The 20,914-nt window shown below is 57.1% G+C and overlaps 2 protein-coding genes and 1 pseudogene across 2 annotated transcripts in view; 2 read left to right on the forward strand and 1 right to left on the reverse strand.

Annotated features, from left to right (window-relative positions):
* Window positions 1-322, forward strand: part of NME7 (NME/NM23 family member 7) — a 116,758-nt gene extending 116,436 nt beyond the window's left edge. Inside the window, exon 12 of the mRNA XM_070396899.1 lies at window positions 1-322. Coding sequence (XP_070253000.1) covers window positions 1-33 — 33 coding nt within the window. The 3' untranslated portion in view covers window positions 34-322.
* On the reverse strand, window positions 87-17,869 carry ATP1B1 (ATPase Na+/K+ transporting subunit beta 1). Its single transcript, XM_070396901.1, has 6 exons — window positions 17,337-17,869; window positions 12,961-13,089; window positions 5,661-5,816; window positions 3,719-3,903; window positions 2,335-2,415; window positions 87-1,434 (listed from the first exon to the last, which is right to left on the reverse strand). Exons 1-6 carry the CDS (start codon window positions 17,431-17,433, stop codon window positions 1,171-1,173), a joined length of 912 nt encoding a protein of 303 aa, XP_070253002.1. The 5' UTR covers window positions 17,434-17,869; the 3' UTR covers window positions 87-1,170.
* Window positions 17,432-20,914, forward strand: part of LOC138996192 (zinc finger CCHC domain-containing protein 7-like) — an 11,736-nt pseudogene continuing 8,253 nt past the window's right edge.

Consider the following 20,914-nt stretch of genomic DNA (forward strand, 5'->3'; position numbering starts at 1 on the left):
GTCCAGTATTTCTTCAAGATCCTGGATAACTAGAGGTGGAGACAAAGGAGCCGCGGCACGGAGACGAGGGACTCAGGCACGGAGGAGCACGTTCATTCTTTTATTGTCCACTGTTTGAACCTGACCGAGTACAAGATCAACAAGAGCACTGCAGTCCTGCGCTAGTACACACGGGGACATGGATTGGCTGCGGACAACACGGACACCGTCTATGGGCTACTGCGTTGCTTTTATAAAGTCCAAAATAAAGGTTTATTTTTCAAACAAGTGACTTTGGTTTATTTCATACATTACACTTCTTCTTGCAGAAAAAAAAATAAAATTGTACAACTGCATAAATATAAAATTCTTCCACCATGACAATGGTTAACACATTCATGAAGACACAGCACCAGCACGTGATGCCTCAGAGAAAGGAAAGGAGAACGCTCAAAGCAAACACCTGGGCTGATCCCGGCCGGCGAGGGCGAGCCCGCTCTCCTCCGGCGTCAGAGCGCGGGGACAGGGCGAGGGCAGGCCAGCGTTCCCTACAGCACAACACACCCTCCCCGTCCGTGCCTCTCTGTAGTGCCATTAAAACTCAAAAGGCAGCCCCCCGCCCCCCACGACAGCCCCCGCCCCGGGGAATAAGACCTGACACCACAGGAAAGACTATGGAGTGTGTGAAAACGCTCGCAGGTGGGTCTTTGAAAGAGCCAACCCCCCCACCCCCAGAATTACCATGCCAGTTTCATTCCCGTTGCATATTCACACCTTGGACAGCAAACTTGCTCACAGAAAGTAGAAAACAGATACGATAAAACATGGCTTGAAAATGACCGGCGTGTGCGCCCACGGGACGCGCACGAACTGAAATGCGCACGCAGCAATGCTCGGGGCAGGAACGCTGCTCACCAGGTCAGTATGGAATCATAATTTACAGTAAAAATGGGCACGTCCCAAGGCTCAATTTGTATTTTTTTCTTTTGTCATTTACAGTAGAATAAATATTTTGTTGCTATTGCTACACTTTAAATTTACATTCTAACCTATGAAATGCGGAAAGCTAGTGTAAAGCATAGAGATTAAGTGTAGGTCCCATACGTATGACAGTTTGTTCAAGACTAGTAGGTTTTTTGTATCTTTTTCTTAACTCTTTAAATGGCTAGTGGGAAAGATTTGTGCTTGTGATCAGCTCTTAACTTCAATCTTTACATCAAAGCGTCCCTGAAAGCGGTCTTTCTCACTGTACCCAATGTTCTCCCCGTACGCCCTACACTCGACGCGGACCTCCGTGTCCATGGTGAGGTTGGTGAACTGCACGGCCAGCAGGGGCTGCAGGTACTTGGGCTGCAGCAGCTTGCCGTAGTAGGGGTAGTACTGCAGCGGGAAGCCGGGGTAGTTGCCCAGGCCGAAGTACTCTATGTTCCCAACTTTATCCTTGTCCTCGTCCCGCTAGAAACGGAAAGGAAACGAGACGTTAAAGGCGCAGGCGCTGGACCGGCCCTCGGTCCCTCGGGAAGCGAGCAGACGCTGACACGGGGACGCGGCCTTCCCCGGCCGGCGGGAGCAGGTGACCTAACCCCGGAGGACACTGGGCCGGGGTCTCACAGGGAGCAGCGCGGACTGTCTGTAAAAGCCGCCTTGGGAAGCGGTCCCATCGGAGGCGACTGTCCCGCACACGGGGAACAGCGCCCACCAGTGCTTCTCCGGCGCCGGCCCGAGAGGCAGGGCGGCACGGAAGGGGGCGGCTCGTTCCCAGGGACATCACTCCTCACGTGCCCCTCATCCCCGTGTGCCCATGTCCTCTCTCCTGTTGCAGGGACTGTGGGGACGGAGTCCCTTGCTTCTAAGCAACCACCAGGCACCTGCTCTTAGATCTACAGGGAACATGTGCTGAGTGTTACCCTGAATCTGTCAATATTTTAAAAAAAAAAACCAAAGACAATTTTTTATGTGAAATTACCAATGAAAACAAATGTTGGGCTCAAACTTTTCACCCCAATTGGACCAGAGAAGCCCCTGTGGGCTAGTCCACCTCTCAGCTCCACAAACAATATTCTTTCCATCTGATTAATCCAGATTTTCCGCTGCCTCGTCCAGGGGGGAAATGGCATGCGGTTTCACTCCTGTGACATCTTTCTGTTCGTTTAAGAAGTTCTACTCGGAAGAGTTACAACTTGACTGACAGAGGCTGCTTCCGGGAAGCCATGTTTCTTACGTCCCATATTAAAATCTTACCTCTAATTCAAACAGCCTCCCTCAGTCTCTGTCTCACCCCCCCTCACCCCCCCTCTGGTCCCCCTGCCCCGCCCCGACCCCCGCCGGGCCCCCTCAGTAAGTCCCAGCCCTCACCTTGCCGGTGCACTGGACGGGCAGGACATAGGGGCTGTACTTCACCATTTGAAGACTCTCCATGGTCACATTCTTGGGAGGCTAAAAATAAAACCCACATTGGTCAGTCATTTTGTAAATAACTTTTTAAAATTTTCTGAAGCCCAAACAAGTACACCTGGGGGTGGCGGAAGAATGAGTGCCAGGGATCTCAGAAAGGCCGCGACCCGATGACATCAAAGGCGGGGCCAGCCCAGCACTAAGTGGAACTTCCCCGGGACCACCAGGCGGCTACTCCAGGCTGAAAAACGCCCCGGCAAAGCATCCCTCGCCCGCTAAGACAGAGGGACAGAGGTTGGCGTTTGTTTTTATGGAACTTGGGCTTTCTTCGCGAGCCGTGAGGAAATAATGCTCCCTCCCCTCCAGTGGGGGCGCCCAGTATGCACACAGGTGGGGGGCCCTGCCCTGAATGGCGGGGTCCAGGAGGGGTCCATCGTTGAAGGGACCCGAGCACACTGAAAACGACTCCTTCCCCGACACGAGATGCACACGCAGCCTCGCACACAGACACAAAGGGCAGCCCCTGTATCGTACGGCACTGATGCTTTGGCCTAGCCTCTGCGTGAGACCAGAAAGGAATGATCTAGATTGGACTCTCGGAACTCCCTGCCAGCAATCCCTGCAACGTTAAAAACAGGAAGACCAAACTGGTGAACAGACGGGCCAGGTTCCAGAAGCGAAGTGAGTGTTGGTCATGACTCAGTTGCACTGCAGTCGATCCCATCAGGACGAACACTGCACTCAGGGCCGCGGTGCCCACGCGGGCGCCCGTGCTTATGGGGGAAGGGCAGCATTAGCTGTTCATGAGAGAATAAGGCCCCTCGTTAAATAAAAGCAGAGGCACCTGCCATCCCTCGGGGACCTCAGGCGGCCCCCGTCGGAGGCTCAAGCCAACAGCACGGTCATCAACTTCAACTCAGACGGTATTCAACTGTAATTCTGCAAGGCAATCTTCGTTCAGGAAAATAAATTGTTCTTTCAGATTGCCGTTCATTTTTAAAAATACCCGGGCTCCAAGAGTACCAAAGCCAGCGTACGGCTCTCTGCACAGGTAGCTTGTAAATTTAAAAACATCCTTTCCTATGTCTACTCTGGAAGAGTTCACTGAGGAAAAGGTGGAGAACTACCACCCGCCGACCCGGGAGCCCGCCCCGCCCCTCGGAACCGCTGCAGAGAGCAAGAGCAAGAAGCTGGCTCATGGTGGGTGCGCAGGTTTTTATGCTGCTCTACGGGCTGCGCTTCAAAAACCCTGGCGGTGTCCTCTAACACCGCCTCAGCTCCCTGCGCACCCGTCACTGCTCCGCGCCCCACGCGGCCCATCTGCGCCAGGAGGAGCGGGACTTGCCTTGGGTTTGAAGCCCAGGATGCGGTTGAGCTTTATGATGACACAGGGCTTGCCCTCCTTGTAGCCGAACGACTCGTCGTTTATTCCGGAGCAGTTGCCCAGCCACTCGAGCTTGAACCTGCAGACCTTCCGCTCGCCGGGGTCACTGTCGTAGGCGCCTCGGTCTTTGAAGTCGCTGGGCACACCTGCAAATGCAAGCGCCTGGTCACCCCGTCCCCCACCGCCCTCCCCGGCTCAGCGGCTGCTCTGCCCGGAACGCAGTGTCTGGGTGCAGCCAGGTTGCCAGCACACCGGCCGGCACAGAACCCCCACCAGGGCCCCGGTGAGCAGCTCCCGACAGCTGGTCTCTGGCAATATTTCTCCGCCTTAAATAATGGATGACTCAGCTGTCGGGAGGCTGCAGGGAAACTGGATCGCCCGTCACAGCGCAGCCCGTGGAGGAGGGCGGAGGAGGGTGGCACAGTTAGAACCCAGGCGAGGAGGGTCCCGTCACCGTCACCGTCACCATCACCGGCAGGACCGGGAGGCCTGGGTCAGGACTTCCTGGGGCTGTGCCTCTGATTCGCAGGTTGAACAGGAAAGAGGGAAAGGATTGGTGTGCTTCCTTTTCACATTCAAGGTTTTCTAAAAATGTTCTTTCGGATTTGAGTCCTTTGCCTTTCACAGCTGTGTGTTCTTATAAATTCATTCAAATGAGAAGTTTAGTTGGAGCATTTTTTATTATGCCTCATACCAAACCCAGAGTAAGAAGAAAAGAAATGCAGATTTCAAAGTCGATACAAAACATCCTGCAGAATACTGAGGCAAATGTAATTTGTATTGACTTTCAAGGTCACAAATTAACTGTTTTCCCTTCCAACGGTAAGTGCCTCAGTTCACTCCATCAGGCCTTTTAAGTTACTGCAAAGTGAGATGAAAACCTTTAAGTTCTGAAGAGAAAGAGGTGGTGAAACGTTCCTTTTAAACGAGGGAATCTTTCCCAGAGGACTTACTAGGACTTTCACCCTCACCGTGAGGAGGGGACCCCCTGCAGGCAGAGGCGGACTGTGGTGCTGGGATGGGAGGGCAGGACTGGCCTGGCGGCACCAGCCCAGAGGTGTCCTGTCTGGTGGGAAGCCCAGTCTGGTGGGCCACTCGGGGGGAAGGCCCGGTGCGCCTCCGAGGAGCGAGCCCGGGGGAGGGCGGGAATCTGGAAATACGGGCAACTGCACTTCTCAAAAGCCATGGGCACCGGGGCCAGAGCGGACCTGCGGCTACGGGTCTGAGCAGTCAAAAGCAGATCGTCTAGGTTCGTGGTTGGCAAACCGAGGCTCGCGAGCCACATGCGGCTCTTTGGCCCCTTGAGTGTGGCTCTTCCACAAAATATCGACTTCTGCGTATGGGCCACAAAGTTTCAAATGCACTGTACGTGCACACCCGCATGTGGTATTTTGTGGTATTTTGTGGCAGAGCCACACTCAAGGGGCCAAAGAGCCGCATGTGGCTCGTGAGCCGCAGTTTGCCGACCACGGGTCTAGGTTTTTAAAGACATCTTTCAATGCAGCAGTAATACTCCAGGATACATTGTTTCTTCCACTGCACCCAAGCCCGAACCATAAAACACTCCCTGCTTTAGAAACACACAAAATGGCCCTGGCCTGGTTGCTCCATTGGCTGGAGCGTCATCCCGTACCCCAAAAGGTTGTGGGTTCGATTTCTGATCAGGTCACATGCCCAGGTGCGGGTTCAATCCCCAGTGGTTGGAGCAACCAATCAATGTTTCTTGCTCATATCCATGTCTCTCTCCACCCCCTTCCCCTCTCTCTCTCTAGAAGAAATCAATTTTTAAAAATGGCCTCTCAGTATGACCAGAGGGCAATCTTTAATTATCCCAGGAGTGTCCTTCAATAGTAGAAATGGGGATGGAATGAACCCACCACAGCAGCCAGAGCGAGTGACTTACTGCCACAGTCTTCAAAAATCATGTCGTCCTTCTGCGCGGAGTCCTTGTACTTCTCCAGGAAGCGGACAATGTTCAGCACGTACGGCTCGTAGCTCTCGGGCTTGGTGGGGTGGAAGGAGATCTCGGTCTTTTGGATCTGAGGAACCTGTGTGAGTCCTGCACCAGGCAGAGGCACAAACAGAGACGATCACCAGCGTGAAGCAAGTCAACCGAGAGAATCCACAGCAGACGCTCTGCGAACAAACACGGCTCAGCCCACCTGCCTAAAGGGGACGGGTCCGATTCTCCACGCGTGAAACCCCTTGGCATCAGAGTAACGTCACAGTTCATGGCAGGCGTTATCTCCACGTAATGCATGAAAGCACTTCTTGCACAGAGAGGTTAAGCACCTGGCCCAAGGTCACAGAGGAAGCGGCGGGACCAGAATTCCCACCCAACCACGCCGCATCCAAAGCCTGTCACCTGCCCAGCGGTCCCTCGTGCGCACATGCCACACCTGCTCGGTCTGCGCAGGTGCCCTCCCGCCTCACTGCCGGCCCTGAGCCCACAGGGCTGCCCCTGTCAGTGAGGTCAGGCCACTCCAAGCCTACAAGACTCAAGACTACCCCACAGACATTCCTTCGGCTCTTACCCTGAACTGGAGGGTCGAGATGGATATGAGGGACCTGCTTTCCATTCTGAAGTAAATAGTTATTCTGAGCAGGCGCACTGCCAGCCAGGGTAAAGGTCTCAGCATGCACACCCTGGGCTCCACGCTTCACCCGGGTCTTAGATGCTGTAATTTCCGGAAGATTCTGCCATCACAGACTCCTAGACAGATGTGTGCACAGCAGTGCACAGCCCTCCCAGGGGCGACGGGGGCTGCCCATCACAGTGGAATTCTGTCCCAGATGCAGGTGAATGCGAGATGCCTGGCCACACCAGAAATCCAGGTAACCCACAAGGAACTTTTGTATAAGCATGGCCCACATGCTACATGGACACGCACGACAGGGGACATGCACTGCATATATTATCTGGGACACTCACCTAAAAGATCACCTGTAACTGATCTTTAGCTCAAATGTAGTTGCACCTCCCGTATTTTTATTTGCTCATCCGGCAACCCTACTCTAGTCCCCAGTCCCAGAGCTGCCCTCTGTGCCAGGCGGACAGCGCACGGCCACCTTCCTCAGGGCACCACGCAGATATGAACACAGTGACGTGACTGAAGCAGAAGTGACCGCGGGGTGCGGCTATTTTTCTAGCCCTTGAGGATGGCGTTGAGCTTCGAGGTGGGGCTGAGGAGGCCCGGCGTGGGGCTGGCTGGGCCACGCTTCCCCCACGCGCAGCTCCCCAGGGGGGAGGCGGGGTGGCTGAGACAGACTCCTCCAGGAGTGACATCAGGAATCTTTAAAAGGCTGATGCAGAACCTGAAGAACCGGGGACGAGGCTGTCAACGGGAGGGAGGGAGTCCAGGGGAAGTCACAGAGCTCGCTCATAAAAACAAAATGTTTTCAGTCTTTGCTTAAAAATAAAGGAAGGTTACTACAACTGAGATGATTTTTAGGCCCTGGCCAGTGGCTCAGTTGGTTAGAACCGTGGTCGGCAAACTGCGGCTCGCAAGCCACATGCGGCTCTTTGGCCCCTTGAGTGTGGCTCTTCCTAAGCCTTAGGAGTACCCTAATTAAGTTAATAACAATGTACCTACCTACATAGTTTAAGTTTAAAAAATTTGGCTCTCAAAAGAAATTTCAATCGTTGTACTGTTGATATTTGGCTGTTGACAAATGAGTTTGCCGACCACTGGGTTAGAGTATTGACCCAATTCACCAAGCTTGCGGTTTGATCTCCGGTCAGAGCACATGCAAGAATCAACCAGGCAGCCAGGCTGGCGTGGCTCAGTGGTTGAGCATCAACCTAGGAACCAGGAGGTTACAGTTTGATTCCTGGTCAGGGCACATGCCTGGATTGCGTGCTCAATCCCCAGTTGGGGGCGTGCAGGAGGCAGCTGATCCACAATTCTCTCTCATCATTGATGTTTCTATCTTGTTCTTCCTCTCCCTTCCTCTCTGAAATCAATATAAAATATATATATATTTTTAAAGACTCAATGGTGGAACAACAATTTGATGTTTCTCTCTCCCTCTAAGATCAATAAATAAAATAATCTACATTTTTATAATGCTCTGAAACCATAGCCAATTATATGACCAAAGGAATTTAAATGTCCCCTGGACAATCTTTCTACAATAAATTAGGAAAACTGGCTGTGGGATTGGTCTAAAGGCACCTGGGTACCATCGACAGCAACCCACCAAGATGAAGAGGGAAAGGAGCCCAGGTGAGGAGGGGCTCTCCTTCCTCCGGTTCTGGCGGTCTCCCTGCCACTGCCTCTCCGCCCTCGCCTGGAGCTGCCACCCCCTCTCTGCCATCACCTGGAGCTGCCACCCCCCCCCCCACCTGCCCTTGCCTGGAGCTGCCACCCCCTCCTCTGCCCTCACCTGGAGCTCCCACACCCCCTCTCTGCCCTCGCTTGGGGCTGCCACACATACCCCCTGCCCTCACCTGGGGCTGCCACCCCCTCTCTGCCCTCGCCTGGGGCTGCCACCCCTCTTTGCCCTCACCTGGAGCTGCCACCCCTTCTCTGCCCTCACCTGGAGCTGCCACACACCCACCCACCCGCCCACCCCCGCCCTCGCCTGGGGCTGCCACCCCTTCTCTGCCCTCACCTGGGGCTGCCACCCCCTCTCTGCCCTCGCCTGGGGCTGCCACACCCCGCCCTCACATGGGGCTGCCACCCTGTCTGCCCTCGTCCAGGGCCTGCGGTGGAGGGTGGCTCCTGAAGCCACCAGGGTCCACCCTGCCCACCTGGACAGCCTTAGCTCGGAGCCTCAGGCCTCCGAGCGCTGGAAATGAATTCCCCTCCTCACAGTGACTTCTCTAAAGCAATGACACACCCAGGAGGCGAGGAGGCCCCGGACCGATGTCTACATCCTTTCAGAGACCTTGACGTTCTCAGACGAATGGGGAGAAAGAGAAAGGAGGGGGCAGGGCTGGGCAGCTAGTGCACGTTGGGCCCACAGTGGGACGCAAGTCCCTGGCCGGGCCCTGTCCTGTCCGAGCGCTGCCGCCCGGTTCTCCGACCTGGTGTCCCCGCCCATTGCGCACGGCAGCACGGCCCTCCGCGCTGCCCACTCCTGACGGCTGGTCCCATGTGGACAAGGACACGCTGTCTGCGGTGTTCCCTCCAGATGACAGCAGGACACCCAGCCCTGGCCTGTGGTTTCAGGTTATCGTCCAGGAAACAGCTGACCTGCGGCCCCTCCGTCTCCGAACTGGAGTTCACTGAGCTGTGCATGGCTTCGCAAACGTGACCCTTCGCCTTAAAGTGCGCCTCGATGATAACTGAATGGCGTCCCCTGCAAGGACTGAAGCAATCATTAGGATGTGCAAGTTTCAATGCCTGGTTTTTACTGTGATGTCAGCTGTACATAGAGACGAGGAAAACAGCCCACCTGCGGCCCCCTCCACGCAGCCGGAATCTGCTTCCTTTGAAAAGTCCTAGAGAGACGAGTTGCTGGACTGTCTCTGCTGCCCATCTGGGCTTTCAACAGCCCTCGGTGGACGGGCCTCTTCCGTCCAAGATCGATGCCGTGGTCGCTGGGCAGAGGCCCAGCAGGCATTGCCGGGCCCGCGCACCCACCCTCAGGTGAGCAGAGAGAGGGCACGTCCTCCAGAGGCTCTATCGTACAAGCGCATGTGATTTCACAGGGCGGCTCTGCAGGCTGTGCAGCTCCTAATGTGTTTGCTCCCCGTGGAAGTATGGCTTTTCCAGCGGGAAATATAAACAGAGGCAAATCCCAGCGTTTTACGTTAACTGTGCCTTCCCGTCCGGGCCGAGCTGAAGGACAAGCACCGACCAGGTATTTGCCTTGCCTGGATACAAAACAAAACACTGGCTACGGGCTGATACCCTGAAACAGGACACCACGTTGGGCCTGATATTTGATTATGTCTATTCATGCGTGTATGTGGGGAAAGGTATGCTTTCCTGGTTGGAAGCCACTAGAAAATACTTCCTTACCCCACCCCACCCCCGCCCCCGTCCCATTTGCGTCACACGGGCCCTCGGGTCATGAGATTACTAGGACGCGGGCACTGAGGCAGCTGCCCCCACGCATTGCACCACCTGGGGTCGGAGGCCCTGAGGCCGGTGCCCTGTCCACCCCCCCTTCTACCTTCCCTGGGCCCACGGGCGACACACAGGGACCTTCCTTCATGCCACTGTTGCTCAATGAGCTGGGAGCGGGGCAAGGACCCAGGGGCAAACCAGGGCTTGGCCTGGGGGGCCTCGGCCTGTCCAGGCCCCCCCCCCACCCCCATCACAGGGAGAGGACACAGCTGACACCATGGGGACTCCCCTAAGAGGTCTGCCTGGGGCTGACCCCATGGGCGTGGGTATTCTACAGGGAGATTACAGAACTACAATGTCATTTAAATTTACTGTTTTCAAACATGTTTCCTATTCCAATTTCTCCCAACAACTCTTCACAGAAAGCCAGGATTCTATTCACCTCAGGAAAACCTGAGTGCATAAAGCTCCTCTGTTGTATCAGCCACAGCTCAGCCTGCAAAAATGTATTCGGTATCCAGGGGTTATGGAACGTGGCTGTTGATAGCCACCTTTTAATGCCACTCGTTTGCCTTACTTCCCAGGATAGCATTCCCATTTTGCAGATGAGAAAATTGAGGCTTAGTGAGGTGAAGCAGTGCGTGCAGTTGTGTCCAATTCCAGGGGCCACCTTCCCCGTCAGGTCAGCGCTGCTGTGCACTCAGGTGGAATGGCTCCGCCCCGCATGCAGGTGTAGGCTGGGCAACGTGAAACTGCCACCAGCGGCCACTCTGACCCACGAGAATAGCAATGTAGTATGTCTCAGCCTAACATCTCCGCCCAGGCTCTCGCCCGGGCCTCCCGGGCCGAGTGGGCAGGTCTGTTCCGATATCCTACAGCAACAGCACTTCGCAAGGAGCTCAGGCCTGCCACAGGCCAATGGCCACCACCGCCCAGGGAACCGGCCGTGGTATGCGTGTTCCCTTGACCTGCGTTTCATTTTGTAACCTAGTCCTGAGACTCGTGTTTAGCCTGCCGGCTTATCCAACGTCAGAGACACGCAGGGCCGCATGCTCTGCACAGCTGCTTCCCCTGGCCACGGTCACAGGGTTCTGAGTGCACAGGGCGGGCCACGCCCGGTCCGGCCAAGCTGCTGCTAGAGCCTCCAATTCGTCAAAAATGGCCTCAATTCGTCTTCCGTCTGTGAGCACTGGGCCAACTCTGCCACACTCAGTAGGTGCATTTGCTGAAAACTACAGTGTTGCCTCTTTAAATGTCAAAGAGAGGCTTAGAGACGTTCAGTTGAAGACTCAAAATGGCCAGGGTTTTCCTCTATACGTTTGTTCCGCCTGCAGCCTGAAGAACAGCTACTGCCTATCAAAGATGCAGACCGCCAAGATCTGCTCGCCACGACGCCAAGAGGAGGGCGCGCGGCCCCTGGGAGCACCTCAGCAGGCGGAGCTCTGAGACCTGGCCGCCCCCTCCAGGCTGCCAGGGTCCCTCACTGGCCACGGCCACGGATAGAGGGGGCTTGGCCTGGACTCCCCTGGCAATGTGAAGGGCGAGGGGAGGAGGAAAAGGAAAGTCAGAGAAGTGACAAAGAACCCAGGTGACAGGAGAGGGAAGCTGGAGGATGAGGCCTGTGACTCAAAGGACAGGACCGCATATTTCCGAGATGAGCCACCGGCATTCCTTTGGGCCAGGGACCGCGACGCTAAATATAGGCGCTAAGCATGTGCCTTCAGGAAGGGGCTGGAGAGGCGGGAGGGTGGCGAGAGGACCAGCACCTCGGCCAGGGGTTTCCTAGCAAGGTCATCTGCAAGGTCACCTGCAAGGTCCCCGTGAAAAGGCAGATACTTGGTTTCTCTTGAGAGTAGCAGCTCCCTCTGCACAGGAGAAGCGGAACTTTATCAAAGGCTGACTCCCCCGAGTTCATACAGTAAAGGACCCGTTTCTGAATGTGGCAGTGAGACAAGATGCTGGTCAACTGTGGTTGTATATACAAGAATTGTTATAAAATAGCATCATTATTGAAAAATAGCTTTTAAACTATGGTTACTAATGCTCCCGTAACACTGTAGCAGAAGAAGGCGCATGAAGACATGCCACCCTTAACTGTGGCGGACGCCTCCCAGAATCCCCTGCAGACTCCCACAGACCCCCTCTCCTTGGGGATGTTGCTGGAAACTGGGTTATTAAGAGCAGGTTTAAGTAATTTTATATACTTACATGTTTTCTTTTTCCACTTCCAACATCCCCTAGACCTAAACGTATCTGGGAATATTGGGGTTTCCTTACATCAGGCGTGACTTGACGTGAGGCTAAAAGGCCTGCTCGCCACCTCCCCATTCGGGGATGCTCTCAGAGTCCCTCCCACAGCCAAGGAGGTGGTGTGAGGAGTCTGCAACGGAGCCAGACGTGACCGAGGCTGCTCAGTGCCCGAAGACAGCCCAGGACTGTCACCCCAATACAGCTGCTACGCAACAGCTGCCCAGGGACACTGGAGGGGACACGCCACTGCCACCCCCAAGGTCACTTAACAACGAGAACCCAGGAGTTATGAACATTTCCTTCCCTCCAGGTCCTCCCGACAACGACTCTTCAGAGACAGGACAGCCGCACTGGAGGCTGCACGCCCTGCCCTGCGAGCGTCGGGGGTGCCAGCCCGGGCTCCGGGGTGGCCGTGGCCACTGTGGACACGCACAGGTGGGGCCCTCGTGTGGCCCTGCATTTTCTAGAAGCTTTGGGAAGCCACGTTTTCAGAGCTAAAGAAGACAGTTAAATGGCAGTGGGTCCCGAAAGCCAGTAAATAGATGCTCATAAAACAGGTATAAATACTGAGAATGGAAGAGGGTGCTTTTGTTCAAGGTCAAACTGTAAGTCAGTAGCAGGTGGGAGAATGGACCCCTGAAAGCCTGGATCCTCCCGTGTGACATCAGTTCGCCTTTGAGAACAGGAGCCAAGCGGTGTTTTAAAGGATTTCTCTGAGTCACAGTCCCCCTGAGACAGTGTGTAAGAGCCCCCTAACGGCCTGTGGCCACAGGGACCCAGGACGGAGGCCAGCTGGAGCCCCGTGGCCGGTGGCTGGGGGAGCGGAGAGCCGGACACAAAGGGAAGCTGCTGCTCCTCCCCGCAGGCTGTCAGAGAACCCGCCTCCACGGACAGCACCCCCCCTCGGGAAGCACTGAGCGCGTGCACGCGCGTTACCTGGCGGGGCCACGCGGTCCTGGTAGGTGGGCTTAAATTCACTGATGGTGAGCAGCAGCACCTGGATGGTCCCGATGAAGATGCCGGCCAGGCAGCCGTAAAAGATCAAGTAGAACAGAAGGATCTTAACTGCAAGGAGAGCAGACAGAACAGATGCTGTGATGCCGTCACGTGCTCAGAGCGCCCCTCGAACCTTCCCAGAGGTGCGTGCACGCCCTCCTCCCCCGCACCTGTGCCTGCAGGGCTCCTGCTCCAGCCCTGACCAGTGTGACAGGCAGGGGGAGGGGGCAGGGGGAGGACAGCATCCATTACGGTGTGCCTGTCAGGGGAGGTTGGGGGTAGGAGGAATGTTCAACTAGGACTAAGATTCTTTATAGGAAATAACTGTATTCCCCAAATTTAAAAAATGTCCATGAAGGTCGCCCATGAAACCCAGGGCCCTATCGGTGTGCTTCTGCCATATACTGCAAGTGGCAGCATCTTCCCGCAGAAGCCTGTGAGCTGTGCTGCTTACCCCCGACATTTCAATCTCACAGCCATGCCTTGCTGCTCGTTCAAGCACACACACTGCGACAGCCAGGAGTGCCCAGGGCCCAGGAGGCTCTCCTGCTCGTCACGGCCTCCTTCCTCTGGTACTCACTCGTCACTCACACCCAGGTTTCCCTCTGGGCGCACCAAACCAGAAATAAAGAAAACGCAGCCCCAGCTGGTGTTGCTCAGTGGATAGCGCGTCAGCCTATGGACTGAAGGGACCTGGGTTCGATTCTGGTTAAGGGCACATGTCTGGGTTGTGGGCTTGATCCCAAGTAGGGGGCATGCAGGAGGCAGCCCATCAATGATTCTCACCATAGATGTTTCTATCTCTCTCTCTCTCCCTCTCCCTTCCTCTCTGAAATCAATAAAAATATATTTAAAAAGAAAATGCACTAGTAAAAATGGCCAGCACATTTGTATTTCATCCTCTGGACCCAGAATAATGACTAATTTGAGCTGCATTTTCCCCCCAGGATAGCAGAGGCTGAGATAGCTGAAAAAGCAAAAATGCAAAAAAACCCGGGGCCCAGAGGCTCACTGAGCTATCAGTTACAGGTTTACAAGGATTACCTCCCGATTAGCTGCACGGTAACAGGCTGTACCAGGCGCGGCCTGGCAGCCCCGCACCAGCCAAACAGCTCAACGCAAATGCAAAGTGGGAAGAAGTGAGCCGGGAGGTTCCCCGTCTGAAACATGACTGCAGAGGGGCCTCTGGTGGTGTCTAGAAAAGGCCCAGATCTCATGCATTAGGTGCGGGGTCCTTGGGAAAAAGCTACAGAACAAAAATGTTAGTGAAAAGAAGTGGACGAGGGTGGTGAGGGGGACCTCTGTGTGTGTATGGGGGGAGTATGGGGGGCGCATTAGCCAGGTCTCCATCCATTTAAAACCCCAGCTTTCCTATCAGCAAGTAATCCTACCAGAGAGTTGTTAAAATAAGCAACCCGTGCCAAAAAAGCACACCGAAGCGATGGATTATAACCCTTTCAGAAGAAGGGGGTGAGGAGGAGACCAGCAAAGAAAAAGGCAAAGGCGGCAGAAGGCAGCTGCCCAGCTCCGTCGCTGCCTCCCGGCCAGCAAGGGTTAAGCGCTGCTCCGTATCCAGGCAGCGGCAGGCAAATGGCAAGGCTGTGACGTCAAGAGATCTGGAAAATTTTTCCAACGGCTGCTCCTAAGAGGTGCAAGGCTGCTGCGGCATGGTCTGAGAGAACCCCACCTCGGCGGTGCTCTCGGCTCAGCCACACTGGCTTCCAACACCCAGAGCCTTTCTATACCCTCCCTCGGACCCAGATGCCCCACGCTAACCACACGAGAAGGTGCATAATGGAGGCTGCCATCTACAACACGAAAGTGGGGGGGTGGCGGGGGGACGGGGCGCTGGCCAAGCACACTGATTACACTTAAGATGCAGCCGATCCGGTTGCCCAACGCATTGGGCCCAGAGGGAAGCCAGGAATTCCCCTCTTGCTCCCAGGTGTCACTTAGCAAAAGGTGCCCAGGTACCGGGGTGCAGCCCCTGGGGTAGGGGGGCAATGCAGGTCTGGCGGGGCCTGTGCAGGCCCCCAGGGGCTGCTCGGAGAGAGCTGGGCAAATGGTACCAGCCAGCCGGGGCACAGGGGCAGGTTAGAGAGGCATTTTTCTTTAAAGCAGTTTTTCTTCCTTTTAAAAAATATAAGTAATATAAAGGCTGTCCAAAGGGGGGGGAGTACCCTTCAAAAGGGTCACAGACAGAAGGAAAACATAACCGCAGTTCCTGTTAGCGCAGTAAGGGGGGCTCAGGTGATCGGCACTAACTTAAACAGATGGGGTTTTCTGCCCAGGTTTCTGGTGACGGGGAGGCTCCCGCGCCCCCGGGTGACAATCTACCTGCAGGCGCGACTGAGCCAAGGGCGAGTCCCAAGGGCACCGTGCAGGCCAGTGCTGCAAAGGTGGCCTTTCCCCGCGGGAGGCCGCCGCCACCGCCTCTGCTGCCGAGGCTCTGACCTTTCCCACACCGCCAGCACGGGCAGACATGTTAGCACAGAGCAGACCCTGGAGCTCTAGCCCAGCACCTGCCCCGGGAAACGAAGGAAAGATGGGCCAGGGACACGGGTCCTGGGTCTGCATCCATCCACTGTGGACCCGAGACACAAACATTAACACATTCATCCCCTCTCTCTCCCTCTCCCTCTCTCTCCCCCGACTCTCTCATGGAGGTGCTGCCCCCTTAAATATCGGCTTAAAGAACAAGCACTTCCATACAGCCTTACCCCCCAAAGCAAATGTTATTCTGTAATTGGAATGAGGAAAAAATATATATATTTAATCAGGAGGCGGGGGCACGAGAGGGCAAATTTCGCAATATTCCCAGAGCCAATGCGGCAGCAGCCCATGCCAAGTCTGGGGACAGCCCCCCAGGGCAGGGAGGTTCCGGGGCCTGGGAGAAGGGGGCCACTCCGCATGCACCCCCACCCCAGGCCTCCTGCCAGGCACCAGGAGTGGCTAGAAGATGGCCCTGGCAGGGAGCTGTTCACACCACACACCCTGACTCCCAGGTTCCCTCCACGTCAGGAAGACGCAGAGGAGCCATGGCAATCTTCCCACTGCAGAGCAGTCGCCCCCAAATACAAGCAAACATGAAGCACACGCGAGAAGCCATCGCGGTGAAGAGCTACATGGAACACGGCTCCCGGACACCATGCTCCCCAGGAACACCTTGGGGTGAGGTTTCACCTTGACTAACCTTGAAGGGTGATGCATTATTAACCCTTCACTTTTCAACCAACAGGGGCCTAGACCACAGGCCGCATTTTCTCTACCTTTACCAAAAAACACAGATTCTGGCTTCTTCCATTTCAAAATGTCAGCCAAGACCTATTTCCCTGACTCATTCTGCTGATGCCCACAGAGTCTCCCAATGAGGACCCTACGCCGGCCCCTCTCTGGGCTCCCTCTGGCTGCAAGGGGGTGCAGGGGTGTCCATGATGGTGGCGGTGATGATACCAGAGGGAGGGGGCAGCGATGCCGCAGGGGGAGTCCCTCCCTCTCTCGCTGCAGTCACGACTCAGATTTGCCTACAACTCTGCCCTTCAAAATGACCTTTAAACACTCACACACATACCTATGTCACCCTCCAGGTGTAGGGAGGCAGACGACACATGTGGTATTTAATTTTCAATGGGGGTGAAAACGTATCCAGCTAAGCTACCGGCTGCCGAAAATCTCACACAATGACCTGCTTGTGCCTTTGTGCTATTCCTAGACGAACCCTGCACCATGATCCATCCACTCAGCTACCAATGCCGCATCCGAGTAGACATGGAAATCAACCAGACTGTGCGGTGCTTCAGGGCCGTGGCGGGCTGTGCGGGCTCCGGGGGAGGTCGCGGGGGACTGGGCATCGCGCTGAAATACTGCAGTGGGGACGGTTCCCGCCCGCGCCCGGAGGCACATATTTAGACCAGAAGGTGCTAAAACACGCAGCCTCGCCTGCATGACGCCCGATTGCCCGCATCCTCACACCTCCCTGTTGTTTTTTAGGAACCTGGGACATGACCATTGGGAGAGATCCATCTCGTTGCCCATGCCTGACCATTCCCAGCAGGGAAGGGCTCGATCGATAGACCGCAAATTATCAAAACACGACCGCCACGACCCAGAGAACCCTCCGCCTGGCGCTCGGCCCCCATCCGCGCCCGCGCCCGCGCCGGCGCCGGCTTCTCCGCAGTCCGCCTGGGCGATCGGCCCGCGGCGCGACCCCTCCACCCTCCAGGGCGCGCGGTGCGGGGCGGTCCGCAGAGCCTGCGCAGGGGACGCGCCGCCCTGGAGACAGGCGCTGGGGGGAGAGCTGCGGACCCCGTACTTACACCAGCTGCCGCCGGTCCTGCCCAGAAACTCCTTCTTCTCCGAGTTCCAAATGAATTTCTTCCAGCCGCCCTCCTCCTTGGCTTTTCCGCGGGCCATGGTGGCGGGTCAGCGGCTGCCGCGGGGCTGCGGTGAGACTGCGGCGTGCGCCCGGGGTCCGCTCCCGCTGCCGCTCGGCGCCGGCCGGGATCTGCGCAGGCTGCACCCGCCGCTGCCGCTGCGGCGCTCCGAGTGCCAGACGCGCCGCGGAGGAGCGGGAGCGAGAGCGAGAGGGGGGAGGAGGCGGGGGCGGGGGCGGAGGGAGGGCTGGGCGGCTCCGAGCCCCGCACCTATTGGTGGGCACGCGGCCGCTCACGGGCTCTCTTTGGTCCACCACCCGCTCCTCTTGCCCTTGGAGCTCGGGGGCTCCTGGAGCCCGCAGCTGCCACTCCTGCGGCCCCTGGGAACGCGAACGGGGCCCCCGCCTCCGGTCACCTCTGCGGAGATGGCCGAGGCCGGAGAAAGTCAGAGGGAAGGACGGACAAACGGACGGCGGCGGGCACGACAGCGACGCCGCGAGCCGAGCAATTGGTGGAGGGCGCACGCTCTACCTTTACTATATACCGCGCCGCGGCGCCGCGGGGCCCCGCCCACTAGCGGCCAGGCTGGCCAATCGCCGGCGCGGAGGGGCGGGGCTCCGGGTCCGGGGGGGCGGGCGTGGGGCCGGCACAAAGGAGCCGCGGTGGCGAGAGGGGTGGGCAGGCGCGCGGGGGCGCGGAGAGGGGCGGCGGTGGGTGAGCAGGCGGTGCCGCGCAGCCCTCTCCTCGCTGCGGCCCAGCGCCCACCAGCCCCGCCGTCGTGCGGGGTCTTGCACCTGCGTCGCCCGGCGCCCCGCAGGCTCCCGGGGACCCGGCCCGGCTGTACTGATCTAGTGGCGTCCGCGCCCGCCCTCCCAGCGCGCTCCGGGTTTCCTCTGCCGCAGATCCACCCTCCTAGGCCCGGGCGGGGGGGAAGGTCACTCCGGGACGCCTAGGAGTCCGGGACTCTGCCCAGCTCCGCCCCGCCTCCCCGCTCCTGCACCTGCCGCCCCTGGGTGCTCCCCGCCGCTGCGGTTGAAGTTCCAGCCCTGCCCTCCCCTGACTGCCCGGCCACGCTCCGTGTGGGCGGCCCGAACCACCTCAAGCAGGGCACTTGCTGACCCACCCAGAGCGCAGCCGGGCCGCGGGGCCTGGAGGGTGAAGGAGGCCGACCAACCCCCAGGGAGTCTTCCTTCCAAGACCAAAAGCACTGCCAGGCGGTTCGTGCTAGTCTAGACCCCAGCGACCATGTCTGCATGTGACCCAGCCACCGCGGACTGTCCTTGGTGCGGAGTCCATGGCTGGTCTTCTCACGGACATGACTTTGTGCCCCTTTGCGGGGTACGGACCTCTTCCTTTGGTTGTGAAATCCCTGGGAGGAAAGGGATTGGGAAGACAGCTCAAATGGCTAGACGTTCCCCTCCCCTCCCATCCCTGCTGCTGAAAAGCCAGACTCCTTGGTTCCATGTCCCCCACCTCCCGGAGCCCCTGAGCGGCTTCGCTCGTGCCTCTGGGGGCAGTGACACAGCAGAAAGGCAGGGTGCTCTGCAGTCACCACAGGGGAGGGGTATCCATCCATCCCAGGGCAACAGGGCCCATCGGGACTGATTCCTAGCCCCTTGTCCAGGAATCGCCCAGTCTGGGCTGCTTGTCTGGGGCACCTTTGTCTCCAAGGTCAACTCGCAGGTCTGAGGATGAGCATGAACTGAATAGAACAAGCTCTTTCCCGCGAATCCTTCTTCAGGCCCACCTGCAAGGCCTGGGCCAACCTGAGAACCCGGGAGTTTAGGAAAGTAGCAGCCACCTGTCTGCCCAGCCCCACAGGGGTGCTGCGGGCAGGACTGCCTCAAGGGCGACCGTGAGAGCCAGGTGCTGAGACAGGAAGCCACCCTGCTTTCCCTGCAGTTTGTGTTGGCAGAGCCCCAGCTGCTGAAGACCTGCAGGAAGAGGCTGCACCTGCGGACAGGTTGCCCGGGTCCCTCCCACGGGAGTTACCCCACCGAGGAGTTTCCAGCAGGCAGGTCACTTGCAAGGGCGTGTGTTTATTGGACACCAGCTACTTGTCCGAGGGAAGAGAGCTGGAGGGCAGAATCAGCAGAAATGGAGGAGTGCAGGGAGGAGGTGGAACAGGCGGGGAAGGGTCGGGGAGGGAGTGGGCCCGCCCTGTGCACATTCCTCTTGTCCACCCTTCCCACCCCCCACCGTGATTTCTCTGTCTCCCTCTCCCCTCTCTTTCTTTTCCAGTAGAAGCATGCCATAAAACAAAGCCAGTGGAGAAAGGCTCGGAGTGACAGATTTTTAATTAGAACCCCCGTTTTGTCTTTAAAAAAAGAGTTGTCTTATCTTAGCTCTCTAGCTCTGTGGGGCGGTGGCAAATGCCAAGGAGACTGTGTTTGGCCAGGATGAACTTTCCCTCTTGTCTTCGACCTACGATCTTCCTCTGGGGGATACTCCTCCCCGTTCCCCATCAAACGTTAGCTCCCCAGTCGCTCATTCTCCCCCCCTCCCCTGCGTGTAAACTCTGACAGGTCCTGAGGGTCCTGCCTCCATGGTCAAAGAGGAATCTCATTCTAAATCAGACTCCCCTAGGCCTCCCAGGAACTCCCTGCCCACCCCTCACCCCCACCCCTGAACCCCGCACTGCCTACAGAGAACAGGATCTCAGCCCCGTGGGAACCCGGTGCAGATGCCACCTTCCCTGCCACTCTCGACCTTCCAGAACTGTGTCACCCACCTAAGTGCCTCACCACAAAGAGCCACGTGGTGAAGATCAAGACAGGCCTGCATTCGCACCCCCAGCTGCCACCGTGCCAGCTGTGCGACCTGGGTCAAGTCGCCTGTTCTCCCTCAGTTGTAAAAACGGAGTGCTACAGGGTTGCAAGGATTAAATGGGAGTTGTGGCAAAGTGCTAACGAAGTGCAGTGCCTATGCATAGCAGGAGCTATTAAGTAGCTGGCTTAATTATAATGAACTGTTTCCATCTGACCTCATCCAACCTTGGGGCTGTTGCTATGACTTTGCCACCTTCCCACTCGGATACCCTTGGATACCCTCAGGAGGCCCCCATCCTTTCTGCACCTTTCTCCTCGCTTGCCAACGTGCTTCCCGCCCTGTGACCTGCTCTAACCCTGGTAATGGATAACTTGAGCACACCGTGTTCCTTTGGACGGCGCCGGGCTGGGCTGGGCTGGGCTCTTGCTCTGGGGCCCCTTCGGCAAAGGGAGCTGTAGCAGTGAGTTGAAGGTGGAAAGTTCGAGGTTCTCGGGAGGGCAGGGAGCCTCTGGCAGGTGCAGAGTGTAGCTGGGCGTGGGGGGTGGGGGAGGTGTGGACCACGGGAACCAGGCAAGTGGCTCAGTGCCTGCCTACGGAGATCCAGTTTTTCTCTGCAGAAAAGAGGATGGAGGATGGAGGCATTTGAAGGCTGGCCGGGGAGGGGGGGGGGGCGGGGCGGGGAGGAGAGGGAGAGCAATTTTTACATCTCTTTTCTGTGCAGGCGAGGGGGGCGGAATGGGTCTGGAGTACTA

The sequence above is a fragment of the Myotis yumanensis genome, unplaced genomic scaffold (genome assembly GCF_028538775.1).
Source record: "Myotis yumanensis isolate MYYU_CA2020_CCGP unplaced genomic scaffold, mMyoYum1.0.hap1 SCAF_17, whole genome shotgun sequence".
Lineage (NCBI taxonomy): Eukaryota > Metazoa > Chordata > Mammalia > Chiroptera > Vespertilionidae > Myotis > Myotis yumanensis.

What these genes read in the sequence shown, in the direction of transcription:
- ATP1B1 (XM_070396901.1), bottom strand. Translation starts at nt 17,433, where the DNA reads ATGGCCCGCGGAAAAGCCAAGGAGGAGGGCGGCTGGAAGAAATTCATT. An exon ending in GGACCGCGTGGCCCCGCCAG is followed by an intron (nt 5,817 to 12,960) that starts GTAACGCGCGTG and finishes TGCCTGGTGCAG; the next exon opens with GACTCACACAGGTTCCTCAG. An exon ending in TCCTGGGCTTCAAACCCAAG is followed by an intron (nt 2,416 to 3,718) that starts GCAAGTCCCGCT and finishes TTTTATTTTTAG; the next exon opens with CCTCCCAAGAATGTGACCAT.